Raw genomic sequence first — 17,215 nt, 5'->3', positions numbered from 1 at the left:
GGCTTCTCTGGCCACGTGGAACTGTAAGTCCATTAAACCTCTTTCTTTGGTAAATTGCCCAGTCTCAGGTATGTCATTACCAGCAGTGTGAAAACAGGCTAATACAGTGCCCTTATAAGCAGAGACCCCACAGAGCCTCACAAGAAAACAAATCATCTGACAACTTGATCTTCTAACCTTGGACTTCTAACCTCCAGAACTGTGAGAAATAAATTTCTGTTGTTTATGTAATTTATGGTATTTTGCTATGGCAGCCCAGACGGGCTAACACAATGCCCTAACCACATGTATTCCATGTGGCTACAGTATTCTCTGTACAGTGGCCCAGTATGGTGGCTCACGCCTGTAATCCCAGCACTTTGGGAGGCTGAAGCTGGTGGATCACTCGAGGTCAGAAGTTCGAGACCAGCCTGGCCAACATGGTGAAACCTGGTCTCTACCAAAAATGCAAAAGTTAGCTGGGCGTGGTGGCGGGCGTCTGTAATCCCAGCTACTCAGGAGGCTGAGGCAGGAGAATCACTTGAACCTGGGAGGCGGAGGTTGCAGTGAGCTGAGATCGCACCACTGCATTCCAGCCTGGGCAACAGAGTGAGACTGTCTCAAAAAAAAATTATACAAAGACACTTTATTTGTAAGGTAATATTTAGAAGTTCAAGGAGCTGAGACTGTATTTCTTTGGGTGGCCATTATTCAGCTTGCTGAGCTGTCCATGTGATTTCTTATGCATTGGAACTCTTGTGCATTGCTGATGGGAAAGTTAAATGGTGAAGTTGCTCTAGAGAGTAGTAGTGGGGTTCCTCAAAAAAATTAAAAATAGAATGATCTTATGATCCAGCAATTTCACTTCTGGGTATATGGCCCAAAAGATCAAAAGCCAGAACTTGAGCATAAAACTTGCACAGTTTTATGCATCTGTGTTCACAGAAGCATATTCACAGTAGGTAAAAGGGAAAAGCAACCCTTCTATTCCTAAAAAGTGAATGAACAAAGTGTATTATATACATACAATTGAATATTACTCCGCCTTAAAATAGAAGGAGAAGCTGGGCTGGGGCATGGTGGCTCATGCCTGTAATCCCAGCACTTTGGGAGGCCGAGGTGGGCATATCACTTGAAGGTAGGAGTTCTAGACCAGCCTGGCCAACATGATGAAACCCCATCTCTGCTAAAAATACAAAACTTAGCCAGGCATGATGGCATGTGCCTGTAATCCCAGGTACTCGGGAGACTGAGGCAGCAGAATCACTTGAACCTGGGAGGCAGAGGTTTCAGTGAGCCCAGTCATGCCACTGCACTGCAGCCTGGGCAACAGAGCAAGACCCTATCTCAGAAAAAAAAAAAGAAAAAGAAAACAAAAAACAAAACAAACAAACAAACAAAAAAAACCAAGGAGGCAGGCGTGGTGGCTCACGCCTGTAATCCCAGCATTTTGGGAGGCCGAGGCAGGTGGATCACCTGAGGTCAGGAGTTCGAGACCAGCCTGGCCAACATGGTGAAGCCCCATCTCTACTAAAATAAAATAAAATAAAATAAAATAAAATAAAATAAAAAAGTTAAAAAAAAATAAAAAAGAAAGAAAATACAGGCCGGGCACGGTGGCTCACGCCTGTAATCCCAGCACTTTGGGAGGCTGAGGCAGGCGGATAAACTGAGGTCAGGCGTTTGAGAGCAGCCTGACCAACATGGTGAAACCCTATCTCTACTAAAAATACAAAATTAGCCGGGTGTGGTGGCACGTACCTGTGATCCCAGCTACTCGGGAGGCTGAAGCAGGAGAATTGCTTGAACCTGGGAGGTGGAGGTTGCAGTGAGCCAAGATGACGCCACTGGACTCCAGCCTAGGCAAAAAGAGCGAAACTCTGTCTCAAAAAAAAAAAAATTAGCCGGGCCTGGTGGCAGGTGCCTATAATCCCAGCTACTCAGGAGGCTGAGGCAGGAGAATTGTTTGAACCCGGGAGGTGGAGGTTGCAGTGAGCTGAGATCACGCCATCGCACTCCAGCCTGGGCGACAAGAGTGAAACTCTGTCTCAAACAACAACAACAACAAAAAAAAAAAAAGAAGGAGAAGCTAGCACATGAGGCAGTGTGGATGAACCTTTAATATATTGTGCTAAGTCAGTCACAGCAGGACAAACACTGTGTGATTCCACTTATATGAGGTGTGTAGAGGAGGCAAATTCACAGACACAGACAGTAGAGCCATGCTTGCCAGGGGCTGTGATCAGAAAGAAATAGGGGGTTTTCACCTCTTTGATGCAGTTTCAGTTTGGGAAGATGAAGAAACTTCTGGAGATCAATCATGGTGATTCATAACAACGTGAGTGTACTTGGTGCAACTTCTCTAAACACTGAAAAATAGTTAAAACGGTAATTTTTTTCTTCTGTATATTTTACCACAATTAAGAATAAAGCTACTGAAGATTTCATAGCCACCTCACCAAAAAAGAAAAGCAGATGGCAAACAAGGCCGTGAAAATAGCCTCAATATAATTTGTCATTAGGTAATTGTAGAATCGAAGAAGAATGAGGTAGAATTACATACCTAAGAAAAATGACTGAAAAGTACAACAAAGGTAACAAGAAATTTTAAAATATGTGGATGATATCAAATGCTAGCAAGGATGTGAAGTGATCAGAGCTCATGTCTACTGCTGGTAGGAATACAAAATGGTATATACACTTTGGAGAATAGTTTGCCAATTTCGTATAAATTTAAACTTACACTTGACCAAGTGTACGTTTGGCCAAGCACTTGACTCCTAGGTATTTACTCAAGGGAATTAAAAACTTATGTTCACACACAGAAAGTTGAATGGAATGTTTATGGCAACATTATTATGTTCACACACAGAAAGTTGAATGGAATGTTTATGGCAACATTATTATGTTCACACACAGAAAGTTGAATGGAATGTTTGTAGCAACATTATTATGTTCACACACAGAAAGTTGAATGGAATATTTGTAGCAACATTATTATGTTCACACACAGAAAGTTGAATGGAATGTTTATAGCAACATTATTATGTTCACACACAGAAAGTTGAATGGAATGTTTGTAGCAACATTATTTTAGAGTCACCAGCACCTGAAAACAGTTGCAATGCTCCGCAAATGGCAAATATATGCAAAATGAGAGACCATGAAAACAATGGAGCACCAGTCAACAATTAAACTAAAATGACGGATTTATACCCAGCCCCACAGATGAGCCTCAAAAGCATTACGCCAAGTAAATGCAGCCAGATTTTAGAGGATACATTTTGTATGATTCCATTTATATGACATTCTATAAAAAGTCAAAACGACAGGGATGGAGAATAGATCCGTGTTTTCTCAGGGACTAAGTGTAGAGGGAGGATTGACTACCTAGAGTCAGCAGAGGGAGGAAATGTCAGGTAATGACACTTTTCATTGTCTTCACAGCGGTTGTGTATATAACTATATGCATCGGTCAACCCACATAAAATTACATATGATAAAGAATGAATTCAACCATATCTAACTTTAAGTAAATTTTAAAAAATTAAACATAAGATGCCACTGCACTGTCACTAGAACTCTTCAAATATAAAGCATAAGCTGGGCACAGTGGCTCACGCCTATAATCCTAACACTTTGGGAGGCCAAAGAGGAAGAATCGCTTGAGGTCAGGAGTTCAAGACCAGCCTGGGCAACATGGTGAGACCTCATCTCTACAAAAAAATACAAAAATTAGCCGGGCGTGGCAGTGAGCACCTGTGGTCCCAACTACTCAGGAGGCTGAGGTGGGAGGATTGCTTGAGCCAAGGAGGTGGAGGTTGCAGTGAGCCGAGATGGTGCCACCGCACTCCAGCCTGGGCGACAGAGTGAAACCCTGCCTCAAAAAACATTTTTAATTTAAGTGTATAGGTATACATAAAGCATGGCAATACCAAGCATTGATAAGGGCGTGGAGCTACTGGAATTCTGGCACATGGCTGGGAGGAGTGGTAAAAGTCTATGCCATTTTACCAAAGTTAAGCATACGGGTAGCCTTTAGCCCAGCAATTTCTGTTTTTAGATCTTCATGAGTGTCCCATGGCTCGGATGTCCCCAGAGGTCCTGATCCAGGCTCCGGTAAGAATCAGTTTCTGCTCCATCTCCTCTCCTCTCTGGGCAGGTCGCTGGGTTCTCTGGGCCATGGGGTTTCCGTCCAGTCGGTGCGGAGGAGAGGAGCTCTGACTTGTGGGCCTGAGGTTCCTCTTCTGTGCAGGGCTGAAGTCTCTCTTCCTCCTCAGCTTCCCGATCGGCCCCACCGCCCTTCCCCTCCACTCCCTTCCCCTTCTCTCCTCACAAGGGGGAGCACAAGGAGCCTCCGCTTCAGAGATGCTGCCGCTGCTGCTTCCCCTGCTGTGGGCAGGTGAGTGGCCCCAGGGAGAGGGGCTGTGGGGATGAGCCAACCTGACCCTCGTGTCTCCACAGGGGCCCTGGCTCTGGAGGGCATATTCCAGCTGGAGGTGCCAGAGTCGGTGACGGTGCAGGAGGGTCTGTGCGTCTTCGTGCCCTGCACTTTCTTCTACCTGAGGCACACCTTCATCAAGATTAACCTTGCTCGTGGCTACTGGTTCCGGGAAGGAGACAATCCTCTACGGGATGCTCCAGTGGCCACAAATGACCCTGCTCGACAAGTGCGGGAGGAGACGCGGGGTCGATTCCGCCTCCTGGGTAATCCCAGGGAGAAAAACTGCTCCCTGAGCATCAGAGACGCCAGGAGGAGGGACAGTGGTTCGTACTTCTTTCGTGTGGAGGAAACAATGATGAAATATAATTACAAAGATTCCCCGCTTTCTGTGCATGTGACGGGTAAGGCACGGGATCCAGGAGCAGCCACAGCGGGAGGTCATGGGGGCTGCAAGGCAGGGCCGGGCTGGGAAGGGGTAAAGGGCGAAGTGAGTCAGGCACAGGGGAAGACCTGAACCAGAGCCTGCACTTCCCCCGAGCTGCACCTCAGAACCCCTTCCTGATCCTGCATCCCCCTCTCCTCACCAGCCTTGACACACAGGCCCGACATCCTCATCCCGGGGGCCCTGAAGTCTGGCCGCCCCAGGAACCTGATCTGCTCTGTGCCCTGGGCCTGTGAGCAGGGGACACCCCCCATCTTCTCCTGGATTGGGACCTCTGTGTCCCCACTGAGCCCCACCACAGCCCTCTCCTCAGTGGTCACCCTTATCCCACAGCCCCAGGACCAGGGCAGCAGACTCACCTGTCAGGTGACCTTGCCCAGGGCCGGTGTAACCACGACCAGGACCGTCCAACTCAATGTATCCTGTGAGAGCTGGGCCAGGACACCTAGGTCCCTGATGGGGTGGGGTCACTGAGAGCAGGAGATGGGGGTCAGGGCTGGACATGGGTGCCGAGTCCTGGAATTTGGGCTTGGAGTTGGGGGTCAGGAGGACACTGGCTCTGCCTTCCCTGTTTATGCAGCTCCTGGGGAGAGAGGACCGGTGCCCCCAGCCCTCACAGTGATGCGGGTTGCTGTGTCTTTCTGTCCCAGACCCTCCTCAGAACTTGACCTTGACTGTCTTCCAAGGAGACGGCACAGGTAGGATGGTGCTCCCTCCCTGGGGCTGGGGAAGCAGGGCCTCCAGCTCAGAGCAGGGCCAGGTCCCTCCTCATCTTGGACTCACCCTGGTGACCTGAGAGCCCCATGTGGGTGAACCCAGGACCTCTCTGCATCCTCAGCCCCAGTGGCCACCTGAGCACCTGTCCCCTCCCCCCGACTCCCTTCAGAATCCTGCACACACACACACCTTGGCCCCACTGCAAGGGCAGGGTGACAATCACGCAGCCCCAGCCCCGAGGCCCCTGATGATCCACTCCCGGAACACACATTCAGCCTCAACTTTTTATTTTCCCTAATAGTTCTGACCTCATACTTCTGGATAGATGATATTGTCGCATGGGCAAAAATTCAAAATGCACAGCAGAGTCTGTCCTTAGAGGCCTGTGCCCCTCACCAGAATTCACTAGTGTCCATCCAGGCTGCTCTGAGCCTTGGTTTGTGCACATGGAGGATCTCAGAGGTGGTTTGACGTCAGTAGAGAGACTGTCCGCCCCCTCCTCTAGGGCTGTGTGTGATTCTGCTGCATGGATGGACTCTGATTTTGTGGAGTCTCCTAATTCATGATCATGGCACTAACTTATCTGAGCACAGAACTGCTATAGTGATTTATCCTGTATCTCTTCTCACAAGTGTGTATGTGAATGTCTCTAAGTTAAATGCAAAATAGCTGGGCCATTGTGTTTTTTGAATATTGAGAGATATGGCCATGTTGTTCTCTATCTAAAAAGGACAGGCTCACCTTGCCGACAGGAATAGGTGAATGCGTGAGTTTCCCCAGCCTCACCAACCCAGTGTGGGGTGAGACACTTGGACCTTTGCCAATATTGGGTGAAAATCTGCATCTCCATGTACACATTCATTAGAATGTTTCTCTTACTGTGAATGGTATGCTTTTTTTTTGTACGTTAAGGAGCCATTTTATTTCTTTTGTTCTGTGAACTCCCGTTTATAGTCTTTTCTCAGCTTTCCAGAGGGATTTTACCTTTATTATTTATTCTTGAGGCTCTCTTCAGTTTGAGAAATTACTGAATATCAGTAATATACATTACAAATACATATCCCAATATGCCATGTGGCTTTTTCTTTCTTTCTTTCTTTTTCCCTCCAGGCTGTAACGCAGTGGCACAATCTCGGCTCACTGCAACCCCACCTCCTGGGTTCAAGCGACGCCCCCGCCTCAGCCTCCCGAGTAGCTGGAATTACAGGCACGAGCCACAACTCCCGGCTCATTTTTTGTTGTTGTTGTATTTTTAGTAGAGATGGGGTTTCACCATGTTGGTTGGCCAGGCTGGTCTCGAACTCCTGACCTCAGGTGACCTGCCCACCTCGGCCTCCCAAAGTGCCGGGATTACGGGTGTGAGCCACCATGCCCAGCCCCATGTGGCTTTGTCTTAGCTGTCCATGATTTTCTCAGTGTACAGGAATTGATTTATTCCTGTATTCACACTCCTTGATTTCTTTTATTGGTGACAATTACCCCCATGCCGAATTTGTTAAAACAAATCTCGGCCAGGTGCAGTGGCTCACGCCTGTAACCAGAACACTTTGGGAGGTCAAGGTGGGTGGATTGTTGAGTCAGGAGCTCGAGACCAGCCTGAATAACATGGTGAAACCCCATCTCTACTAAAAATACAAAAATTAGCTGTGTGTGGCTGTGTGTGGTGGTGCATGCCTGTAATCCCAGCTACATGGGAGGCTGAGCCAGGAGAATTGCTTGGGCCCAGGAGGTGGAGGTTGCAGTGAGCCGAGGTCAAGCACCTGCACTCTACCCTGGGCGGCAAAAAAAAAAAAAAATCTCCCCAGTCTTCCTCCTCTGTCTTGTGTCTGAATTCCACCCTCCACCCCAGCCTGTACACCCTGTCTCCCTCCAGCCCTGCAGGTCTATTTGCATTTTCTGGATGTGATCAGGTTTTTGTCATCTTTGCACTTTCTGTTCCTTCTTAATGGAATGTCCTTCCAGCCCTCATTATCTAGCTACCCCTGCTTGTCCTCCATACCCTACTACTTCCTGTGTGAAGTAGGTATGCCTCCTCCAGGAAGCCTTCCTGGATCACATAATTTACCTGGTCTTATATACATTGACATCCCCAAGGCTACTGGAGCCTGAGTCACCTCCACCACATGTCATGTGGCCTCATGAGCACCTGTTCCTAAATCCTGCTACCAACCAGACTCTGAATTTCTGGGAGTGAGAGCCTCTCAGAGGCACAGTGATAAGTCAGTAAACCAGTGTCAGGTAAGGACCCGGATAAAGAACAAGAAGGTTCAGGGAGAACCTGGAAGCTGAGGTTTCAGCGACAGCATTGAAGAGGACATGGAATATGGGCCTAAACTGACATCTTATTTGGTTGCCCCGTGAAGCCCGAGACCCTCCCTCTGTGATTTCTGGGGCACAAATCCAGCCAAAAAGGGCCCATCAGTGCAGAGACAAATGTAAACCATGCTATGTAGAGAAATTGGGGCCTGAGGCACCCTCTAAGCCCAGGCTCACCCCGCTTTCTGGATCCATCTCACAGAGTCTATCAGTTTTTGCTTCTCGTGAGTCTGAATCTGTTCCTCTATTTGGTCTCCTTAGGTGTCCTTCTTCTTTCTCTCAACCTCTTTGTCACTCTGATCCTCTGTCTCTTTTTCTTCAGCATCCACAACCCTGAGAAATGGATCATCTCTTCAGGTCCTGGAAGGACAGTCCCTGCGCCTGATCTGTGCTGTTGATAGCAATCCTCCCGCCAGGCTGAGCTGGGCCCAGGATAACCTGATCCTGAGCCCCTCACAGCCCAACCCCGGGATGTTGGAGCTGCCTCAAATGAACCTCAGGAATGAAGGAGAATTCACCTGCCGAGCTCGGAACCCTCTGGGTTCCCAGCAAGTCTCCCTGAGGCTCTTTGTGCAGAGTGAGTGTCAAGGGGCTGCACACCAGATCCTCTCTCCCAATGACCTTTACTCCCAGGTCTTGAACAAGTAGTCCACCGGGCTCACCAAGAGAATAAGGCTGTGCTCAGCTCAGCCTCAGCCTCAGCTGTGAGGCCAGCAATGTCTCAGGGGCCAGAGCCTTCTTCTACTGCTGCTCAGTCTTGGTAGGGGATGAGGTAAGCCCTGGGCTGTTTACTGACATGCAGGGATGCAGGTAGAACTGGTAGAACCTATGTCCAATTATCAGGAGAGGAACAATAAGGAATTGTGGTTTAGCAGATGAATCCACCTCATGCACCTTTTTGCAGGGAAATCAGGGCCCATGACAGAGGTGGTTCTGGTGGCCATCGGGGAGGCCACTGTGAAGATCCTGCTTCTCTTCCTCTGCCTCATCATCCTCAGGTAAGCACTGCCCCAGGGAGCAAAGGGAGGTGCGGGGAGGGCAGGGGACACAATGCTGAATTTGAGTCCCAGTGCTGGAGGGTCCTGAACCAGTCAAGAGAACCTGGGCCCACAGAGGCTCAGCTGTGGTGAGAATTTCACCCAAGAAAATGTTTTCTGTACCCAACTTTGCTGTGTGTCCAGGGTGAGAGGTTCCTTCTCTCATCGTGGAGGTCTTGGAGGCTGAACCTGCTCTTTCCACATCAGTCCCCTCCAGCCCCTTAGCAGAACACAGGGAAGTGAGTCTGCTGGCCCCTGCACCCTGATTTGGCCGCACTCACAGGTCCTTGTCTCTTCACTCAGGGTGAAGTCCCACCGGAGGAAGGCAGCAAAGGCAGCTACAGGTGTAGAGGCTGCAAAGGTTGTCAAAGGTTAATCTCTCAGGTGAGTGTTGAGGGTATCTCACCCTCCAACATCCCACTGGGCACTTCCCCCTTGATGGCCCCCACGATTGCTCTGCTCAGCATGGTCCACCCATCTCCCTCCCCAAACCCTTTTCTCCTCCTGGGATCCCCATCCCACTGATGACACAGTGGCCCCGCCTCTTGTCACGGGTAAGTGACTATCTGGGGCCACTGGCACGGGCAGTGAAAAGAATTTACCAAGACAGTTGTAGGTGTAGAACCGCAGATTTATTAGAGAAAGTATGAAAATATGTTGCAACGGGCAGGCCAGCAAGAGAGGAGCTGACTGCAAAGAGACAAAGGCTTGCCCCAGCAAGGGGCTTGTGGTGCTTGTGCTGCAGAGGGATGCATGGAGTACTGATAATGCCAAGGCTGCAGTGAGCTAACTCGCATTGCTCTATCGGCTGAGGTTCTGGTGATAGCTGGGCACAGAAAAGTTGTGAGTTATTTGCACAGGAGGGCTACCTGTCCTGAACCATGAAGAAAGGCAGGCTTGTAGCTTATCTGCTTTCTCTCTTTGCTTTCCTCTGCTCCCACCAGCCTGACTCCTTTTACTTATTAGGGCTCGACACTTCTAAACTCAGAGCCAGAATGTTAGTCTCCACCTTGAGCTCCCTCCCTCCCTCCTCCTGGTCCCATAAATCATTAACTCTTGTTCCTCTTTCTCCTCAGCAGGGCTCATCTTGGAGCCCTTTTCACCATCCTGACTCTGGTCATGACTTGGGCCTCACTGCTTCCCTGGTCACTGAACCCTCCTCACCTTTTGCCTCCATCTCTCCCCAGCACAGGCCTCCAGACTCTGCTTCCAGATGCCTCCTCGTTCAGTGCCTCCACAATATGAATGGCGGTGCTTCCTCTCCACTATTGGAGAATGAGGTGGAAACACCACAGCCTGGACTGAAGGCCCTACATGGTCTGTCCCCTGCTGGACTCTGCTCCCAGATGGTGTGCAAATGGCCAAGCAGCACATGAGAAAATGCTGAGTATTGTTATTCATTTGATGAATGCAAAACCAAGCTGCAAAGGAGATACTACTTCACACTTATTAGGAAGGTGTTAAATAAACAAATAAAAATGAACAAACAAACAAAAACAGAAATAAATAAATGCTTGGTATGATGATGTTGATAGATACAACTAAGTAGTTAGTTGCTTATAATGAAGAGTTTGGATCTCAGAGAAGTGAGAAGAGTCCTACTGTATTGTTGATATTTTCCTTTGTATGGCCTTTCGAATAAGGACTAAATAGGTATTTGGTAGCATATGTAGAACGATCACGAATGTAACAGCTGCAAGAACAGACAGATACAAGTGTTTTCCATTGTGTTTTGCATACCTTGAGTACAGCTGCCATGGGCGACCTAATTTTTTGAATTGGTTTATAACTCTTTGTAAAGGTCTGAATAAAACCAAACACACACTTCTCTTGAAAAAAAAAATTACTGGCCAGGCGCGGTGGCTCACACCTATAATCCCAGCACTTTGGGAGGCCGAACTGGGTGGGTCACGAGGTCAGGAGATCGAGACCATCCTGGCCAACATGGTGAAACCCCATCTCTACTAAAAATACAAAAATTAGCCGGGCGTGGTGGTGCACACCTGTAGTCCCAGCTACTCGGGAGGCTGAGGCAGGAGAATCACTTGAACCCAGGAGGCAAAGGTTGCAGTGAGCCAAGATCGTGCCACTGCACTCCAGCCTGGCGAGAGATTGAGACTCCGTCTCAAAGGAAAAAAATAATACTAATTGTTTGCAAGAATATGGACAAGTGGGAGCCCCTTTGCACTGCATGTAAAATGGTGTGACCCTGTGGAAAACTCTTTGGAATTCTCTCCGAAAGTTAAGCCTAGAAATACACTGTAATCCAGCCATCGATTCCTAGATATGTTCCCAGAATTGAAAGCATGAACTTAAACAGATACCTATACATCAATGTTCATAGCAGCAGTATTTACAAGAGCTAAAAGGTGTGGGAAAAAAAAAACTCGTATCCATTGACTGATAAGTGGACAGAAAAAAGTTCCATATCCATAATATGGGATATTCTTTAGCCTTAAAAATTGAATGGAACTGATACATGCTATAACATGGGTGAACCTTGAAACAACATGCCACATGAAAGAAGCCACACATAAAATGACAAATAATATATAATTCTGCTTATGTAGCCTTACCTAGAATTGGCAAATTCATGGAGACAGAAAGTAGAATTGCGTATCAGACTCTGGGGAACAGGGCAAGGAAGAAGGGTGATTGTGCAAATGGTGCAGAGTTTCTGTTTGGGATGATGAGGAAAATCGGTAAATAGTGGTTGCACAACATGGCGAATGTGCTTAATGTCACTGAATTGTACCCTGTAGAATGTTACAAATTGCAAACTATATGTTACATATTGTATAGTCAGGTCTAGCACCGCTATAAAGAAATACGTGGGACTGGGTAATTCAGAAAGGAAAGAGGCTTAATTGGCTCAAGGATCTGCAGGCTGTACAGGAAGCATAGCAGCCTCTGCTTCTGGGAAGGCCTCAGGACACTTACAATCATGACAGAAGGTGAAGGGGAAGCAGGCAGGTCTTACACGGCCAGAGTAAGAGAAAGAGAAAGAGTAGGAGGCTGGGCATGGTGGCTCACACCTGTAGTCCCAGCACTTTGGGAGGCTGAGTCGGGTGGATCACTTGAGGTCAGGAGATCAAGACCATCCTGGCCAACATGGTGAAACCCTGTCTCTACTAAAAATACAAAGAAAACAATTAGCCAGGCATGGTGATGCATGCCCGTAGCCCCAGCTACTCAGGAGGCTGGGGCAGGAGAATCTCTTGAACCATGGAGGCGGAGCTTGCAGTGAGCTGAGATCACGCCACTGCACTCCAGCCTGGCGACAGAGCAAGACTCTGTCTCAAAAAAATAAAATAAAATAAAATTTATCATCGATATACATACGTGTGTGTGTGTATAAAAACGTAGCACATATAGGGTTTGCCCTGTCTGTGGTTTCAGGCATCCACTGGGGGTCTTGGAAGCTATCCACTGTGGACGGGGGACTACCCTAGAGTAAATCTTTATAAAGTGATGACAAGAGATGATGGGGGAAAGAGGATGATAAGAGTATGACAATTCCTCCAATAATTAAAAATAGAATTCACATAGGATCCAGCCACTCCACTTCTGGTCTACATGAAAATAAGTGAAAGCGGGAACTTGAGGGCCAGGCACGGTGACTCCCGAGTATAATCCCAGCACTTTGGGAGGCCGAGACAGGCGGATCACCTGAGGTCAGGAGTTTGAGGCCAGCTTGGCCAGCATGGTGAAACCCCATCTCTACTAAAAATAAAAAAATTAGCTGGGCATGGTGGCAGGCTCCTGTAATCCCAGCTACTCGGGAGGCTGAGGCAGGAGAATCACTTGAACCTGACTGGCAGAGGTTGCAGTGAGCCAAGATCATGTCATTGCACTCCAGCCTGGGCAACAGAGTCCCAGAGTCCATCTCAAAAAAAAAAAAAAAAAGTGGGAACTTGAATAGATATTTATACTCCCGTGTTCACGGCAGCATCATTCGCCAGAGCCAAGAGGTGGATTCCTGGAGAGGCAGATGAGTAAGCAAAAGGTGGGAAAATCATACATTTGAACCTGTCAGCCTTAAAAAGAAAAGAAATTCTGACACCTGCTACCACAAGGCTGGGCCTTGAGGACATTATCCTAAGGGAAATACAGTCATGAAAAGTCAAATACTGCACAGTTCCACCTACTGAGATTCCTAAAGGAGTCATATTCACAGAAACAGTGAGTACAGTGGTGTTTGCCAGGCACCCAGGACAGGGAAAATGGAAAGTCGCTGTTTTGTGGGTACAGAATGAATTTTGCAATATGGAAGAGTTCTGGAAATTGGTTGTACAACAGAATGAATATGCTTCACAGAACTGAACCGTACACATAAACATAATGACAATGGTGATGTTTATGTTCTGCATTTCCTTTTTACCAAAATTAAAAGGTATTTGAAAGGGTAAGAGCTGATTGCAGGTAGAGAAGAGAAGTTCACAGGACAGAGCCCCAGGAGAATCCAATGAGGAAGACGCTCCTGAGAACCCGGCTGTGTCAGCCTCCCTGCTTATTCCTATGGACGTCCCTTTACCGTGGGATCCAGACCCCATTTCCCCACAACAGTGGGGCTCCTGGACCCCAGAGGCTGCATTGTGTTGGGACCTTGTTTCTCTCACTGCACCGGCTCCCCTCCATCAAGCTTAATAACTCGCAGCTGCATAATTATGTTCATGGTTTATTGTCTGCTCCCTGCACCGGAGAGTAACCTGGATCAGGGTCAGGTAGGCATCTTCCAGGGGCTCTTTCTGTAGTCACACCTGCCCTGCCCAGGCCTCAGGGGCCCTCCACTGAATTCCATAATTTTTTGACTCTTTATTTGGATCCTCAATCCATCACCACCACGTGCGCCAACTCAGAGAGATTATCCGTAATTCCTCAGCCCTAATGTCCTTTTACATAAAATGGAAAGAATAGCATTGAGTTTATTGTAGGATCTGGGGAGGAAGCAGTGCAATTAGTCCTCACCTGTGCTATTTTCCTGTTGCTGCTCTAACAAATTACCCCATGATTCATGGTTTGAAACAAGACAATTTCTTTTCTTACAGTTCTGGAGGTCAGAAGGATGGAACAGGACTCACTGGGCTATAAAATCAAGGCTGATTCCTTCTGGAAGCTCCAGAGGAGACTCTGTTCTTTCACCTTTTCTACCGTTCAGTGGCCACCTGCATTTCTGGGCTCATGGCCCATTTCTTGGTTGTCAGAGCCAACTTCGTGGCATCTTTTCTCCTCTCTGACCTTTGTTCCATCCTCACATCTTGTCTCTCGGACTCTGATTCTCCCCCTTTCCTTCTTATAAGGACACTGTGATCACACTGGGCCCATCTGGATAACCCAGGATCTTCTGCCCATCTCAAGATCTTGAACTTGAACTTAATCACATCTGCAAAGTCCCTTTGTCTTATTTATTTATTTATTTATTTTTTTGCAACTCTTGGCTGTTGGCTCTGAAGGGTAAAAGTTCCTTTATCTTGTATGGCAACATATTCACAGCTTCCAGGTGATGCAGGGTTTTTGGCTCCTTAGCTCAGCTAGGTCCAGGTTCTTGTCTCATGACCAGGAAAAATTAGGCATGTGGACACTTGAAGATGGAGTGGAGTAGAATTTATTAAGTGAAAGGAAAGCTTTCAGCAAAGAGAGGGTTCCTGAAAGCAGGTTCTCGGTTACCCCCTCACAGTTGAATACAAGGTGTTGTTGTTTTGTTTTGTTTGTGTTTTTTTGTGGGTGGGTGGGGTAGGAGTTTTGCTCTTGCTGCCCAGGCTGGAGTGCAGTTGTGCGATCTCAGCTCACTGCAACCTCCACCTCCTGGGTTCAAGAGATCCTCCTGTCTCAGCCTCCTAAGTAGCTGGGACTACAGGTGTGAGCCACCATGCCCGGCTAATTTCGTATTTTTAGTAGAGATGGGGTTTCACCATGTTGGTCAGGCTGGTCTTGAATTGCTGACCTCAGGTGATCCACCCACCTCAGCCTCCCAAAATACTGGCATTACAGGCATGAGCCACTGCAACCGGCCACAAGGACTTTTATATAAGCTGATGGGGCTGGGTTCCCTGTTTGTATAAGGTGAAAATTCCTGATGGCTCCACCCCATTCCCCCAGTGCGTATGTGGGCCCTTAGTCCCCTGCTGGGGTTTTTAGGCAAGCCCCCTGTGCAAGTTCCCTTATTTGCACAAAACATCTGGTGTAACTGCTTATGAGGTGGGTCAGAGGTTCTCAGGGGACCCTTCCCTTACTGTCTGCCTAATGCAAGCTGGCTAATGCCTTTCACAGGGATTAGCAAGTGGACATCTTTGGGGGCCATTTCCCTGTCGACCACTTCATCTAATCAGGTCTAGGCATTGTCATCAGTCAATATTTATGTAAATGGTGAACAAAGAAGAAATAAATGGGGTCCAGGAAATGTGGAATTAATGAATGGAATAGGCAACAATGATCCTTGTTAGAATGACTTTACCCCAGCTATGGCTACTAGCTCAAAGTGGCGCCCCAGGCCTCCAGCCTCCCTCTGCATGACCCTTTCAGGAAGTTTGTATCCTAGCACTACCTCTGCCTGGAAGATGCCCACAAATTTCTCTCTGGTGCAGCTTATTCTGAGCACAACTTACTTCCCCTTGAGAGGCGCCCCCACCCATGTGAGTCAGCTCAGTCAGTGTCCTGGAAAGCTCTTTACACATCTCAGAATTTCACTGAAGTCTTCCCATGAGGCAAGAGCTCCGCAAACTCGGCTACTGGAAAATGCCTCAAATCCCTCCCTTCCTCCATTCTCACAGCCACAGTCCCACTTAGCCAAAGTCTAACTTTGCTTACCTGGACCCGGGTGATGCCTGGACCTGCAGCAGCCTCCCTCCTGGCCTAGCAGCCTCAGGTCTTTCTCCCTTCAACGACCACAATTCGGGCCCCAAAGAGGAGTCTCTCTTTAACCAAATCTTTCCCTGTCACATCCCTACTCAGCTCCTCCCCTGGCTCCTGTGGCTCCTGGAGAAAGCCCAAGTGTGTCACCTGTCTTGGTTCCTCCAAGTGGCCAGAACCACGAGGGTTAGTGCCCTCCACGGTTTTGCACATCAAGGTGTGTCGTCCTGGGACGCTCTCTCCATGTCCCAATACGGCCAAGTCCTCCGCATGTTTCCATGGCCCTGTCCCGGGATCATTAAGCTGTCTCCCCACCCCTGCATGCTGGGGGTCTTCGTCCCTATTTGCCCTTGCTTGTGATGCTTATCTCAGAAACGCGGTTTCCTCTCCTGAGTCTAGGGGAAGGCGCAGAGAGAGAAGGGCCTCTCAGCCCTCCCCTCCAGCTCTCTTGGTTTCCCTAGTCCCATAGATTCTGGGCAATGCTGCCTCTCTGCGGGTGCAGGAGGGCAGTCCCTGCACCTGGTCTGTGATGCTGACAGCAGCCCTTCTGCCAGCCTGAGCTGGTGTCAGGGCAGCCTGATCCTGAGCCCCTGCCAACCCTTGCATCCCCGGGTCCTGGAGCTGCCCCAGGTGGTTTTAGGGGATGGAAGAGAATTCACCTGCTGGGCTCCCACCCCATCTCCCTGAGCCTGGCTGTGCAGGGTGAGTGTTAGCAGAACACCTGATTCTGGTGGGGGCGCCTTAGGCAAGGGAAGAGTGGCCTGAGGACACCCCCACCTCTGTCTTCCTTCCCCCAGCCCCCTCCCCATACCGCCTGTTCCTGCTCTCAAATTTCTGGAGAGCAGTGGGGCTCCTGGCTTCTGCCCCTCACCCTGCTCAGGGGAGCCATAATGGGGATGGCTTTCTTTTAACCTGTGACATCACCTGGATGTCTGCACAGGGGAGAAGTCCTTCTCAAGTTGTTCTATAACTTGAGCCCTCAAATCCCTGAGTGGCTTCACCTATCCTCTCCTCCCCAGAGCACACCTTCCACAGCACTGGTCTCTCCTCTCAGAACTGTGCTTCCCACACAGGCTCACGGGCTCCCAAGGGGATACGGCTGCTTGCGGTGACTGAGCTCCCTCCTCACAGCAGAGCTGAGGTCTGGGCTCCAGGGCCCCAGTGGAGGTGAGGGTCCTTCAGACCATGTGTCCTAAGACTCTCACTCTGCAGATGGCTGGAGCAAGGAGCGCCTGGGTGCCTCGGTCCCACCTCCTGGGCAGAACAACCTCTCTCCACCCCTCACCTCTGTTTTCCACACCTCTTCCTTATGGCTCTATAGGAATGGTTGGGAAGGCAGGAGAGGAAATAGATTGATATGTGTTACCACTGATTTGAGTTATAATCCATGCAATATCTTGTTCTCCATGCTTACTCTAATGTGATTTTGAT

The 17,215-nt window shown here is 48.6% G+C and overlaps 1 protein-coding gene across 1 annotated transcript; it reads left to right on the top strand.

Annotated features, from left to right (window-relative positions):
* The first annotated feature begins 4,347 nt into the window (after positions 1-4,347).
* On the top strand, positions 4,348-9,311 carry LOC101131692 (sialic acid-binding Ig-like lectin 13). The gene is made up of 7 exons (XM_019015044.2): positions 4,348-4,381; positions 4,444-4,824; positions 5,011-5,289; positions 5,516-5,563; positions 8,221-8,475; positions 8,803-8,896; positions 9,239-9,311. Exons 1-7 carry the CDS (start codon positions 4,348-4,350, stop codon positions 9,309-9,311), a joined length of 1,164 nt encoding a protein of 387 aa, XP_018870589.2.
* Positions 9,312-17,215: the final 7,904 nt, after the last annotated feature.

Source organism: Gorilla gorilla, chromosome 20, assembly GCF_029281585.2.
Source record: "Gorilla gorilla gorilla isolate KB3781 chromosome 20, NHGRI_mGorGor1-v2.1_pri, whole genome shotgun sequence".
Taxonomy (NCBI): Eukaryota; Metazoa; Chordata; class Mammalia; order Primates; family Hominidae; genus Gorilla; species Gorilla gorilla.
The sequence above is the reverse complement of the archived record's forward strand: the minus strand, read 5'-3'. Positions and strand labels throughout refer to the sequence as shown.

Coding starts and splice junctions, on each gene's coding strand:
- LOC101131692 (XM_019015044.2), top strand. CDS start 4,348: ATGCTGCCGCTGCTGCTTCCCCTGCTGTGGGCAG. Junction 4,382..4,443: donor GCTTCCCCTGCTGTGGGCAG/GTGAGTGGCCCC, acceptor GTGTCTCCACAG/GGGCCCTGGCTCTGGAGGGC. Junction 5,290..5,515: donor CGTCCAACTCAATGTATCCT/GTGAGAGCTGGG, acceptor TTTCTGTCCCAG/ACCCTCCTCAGAACTTGACC.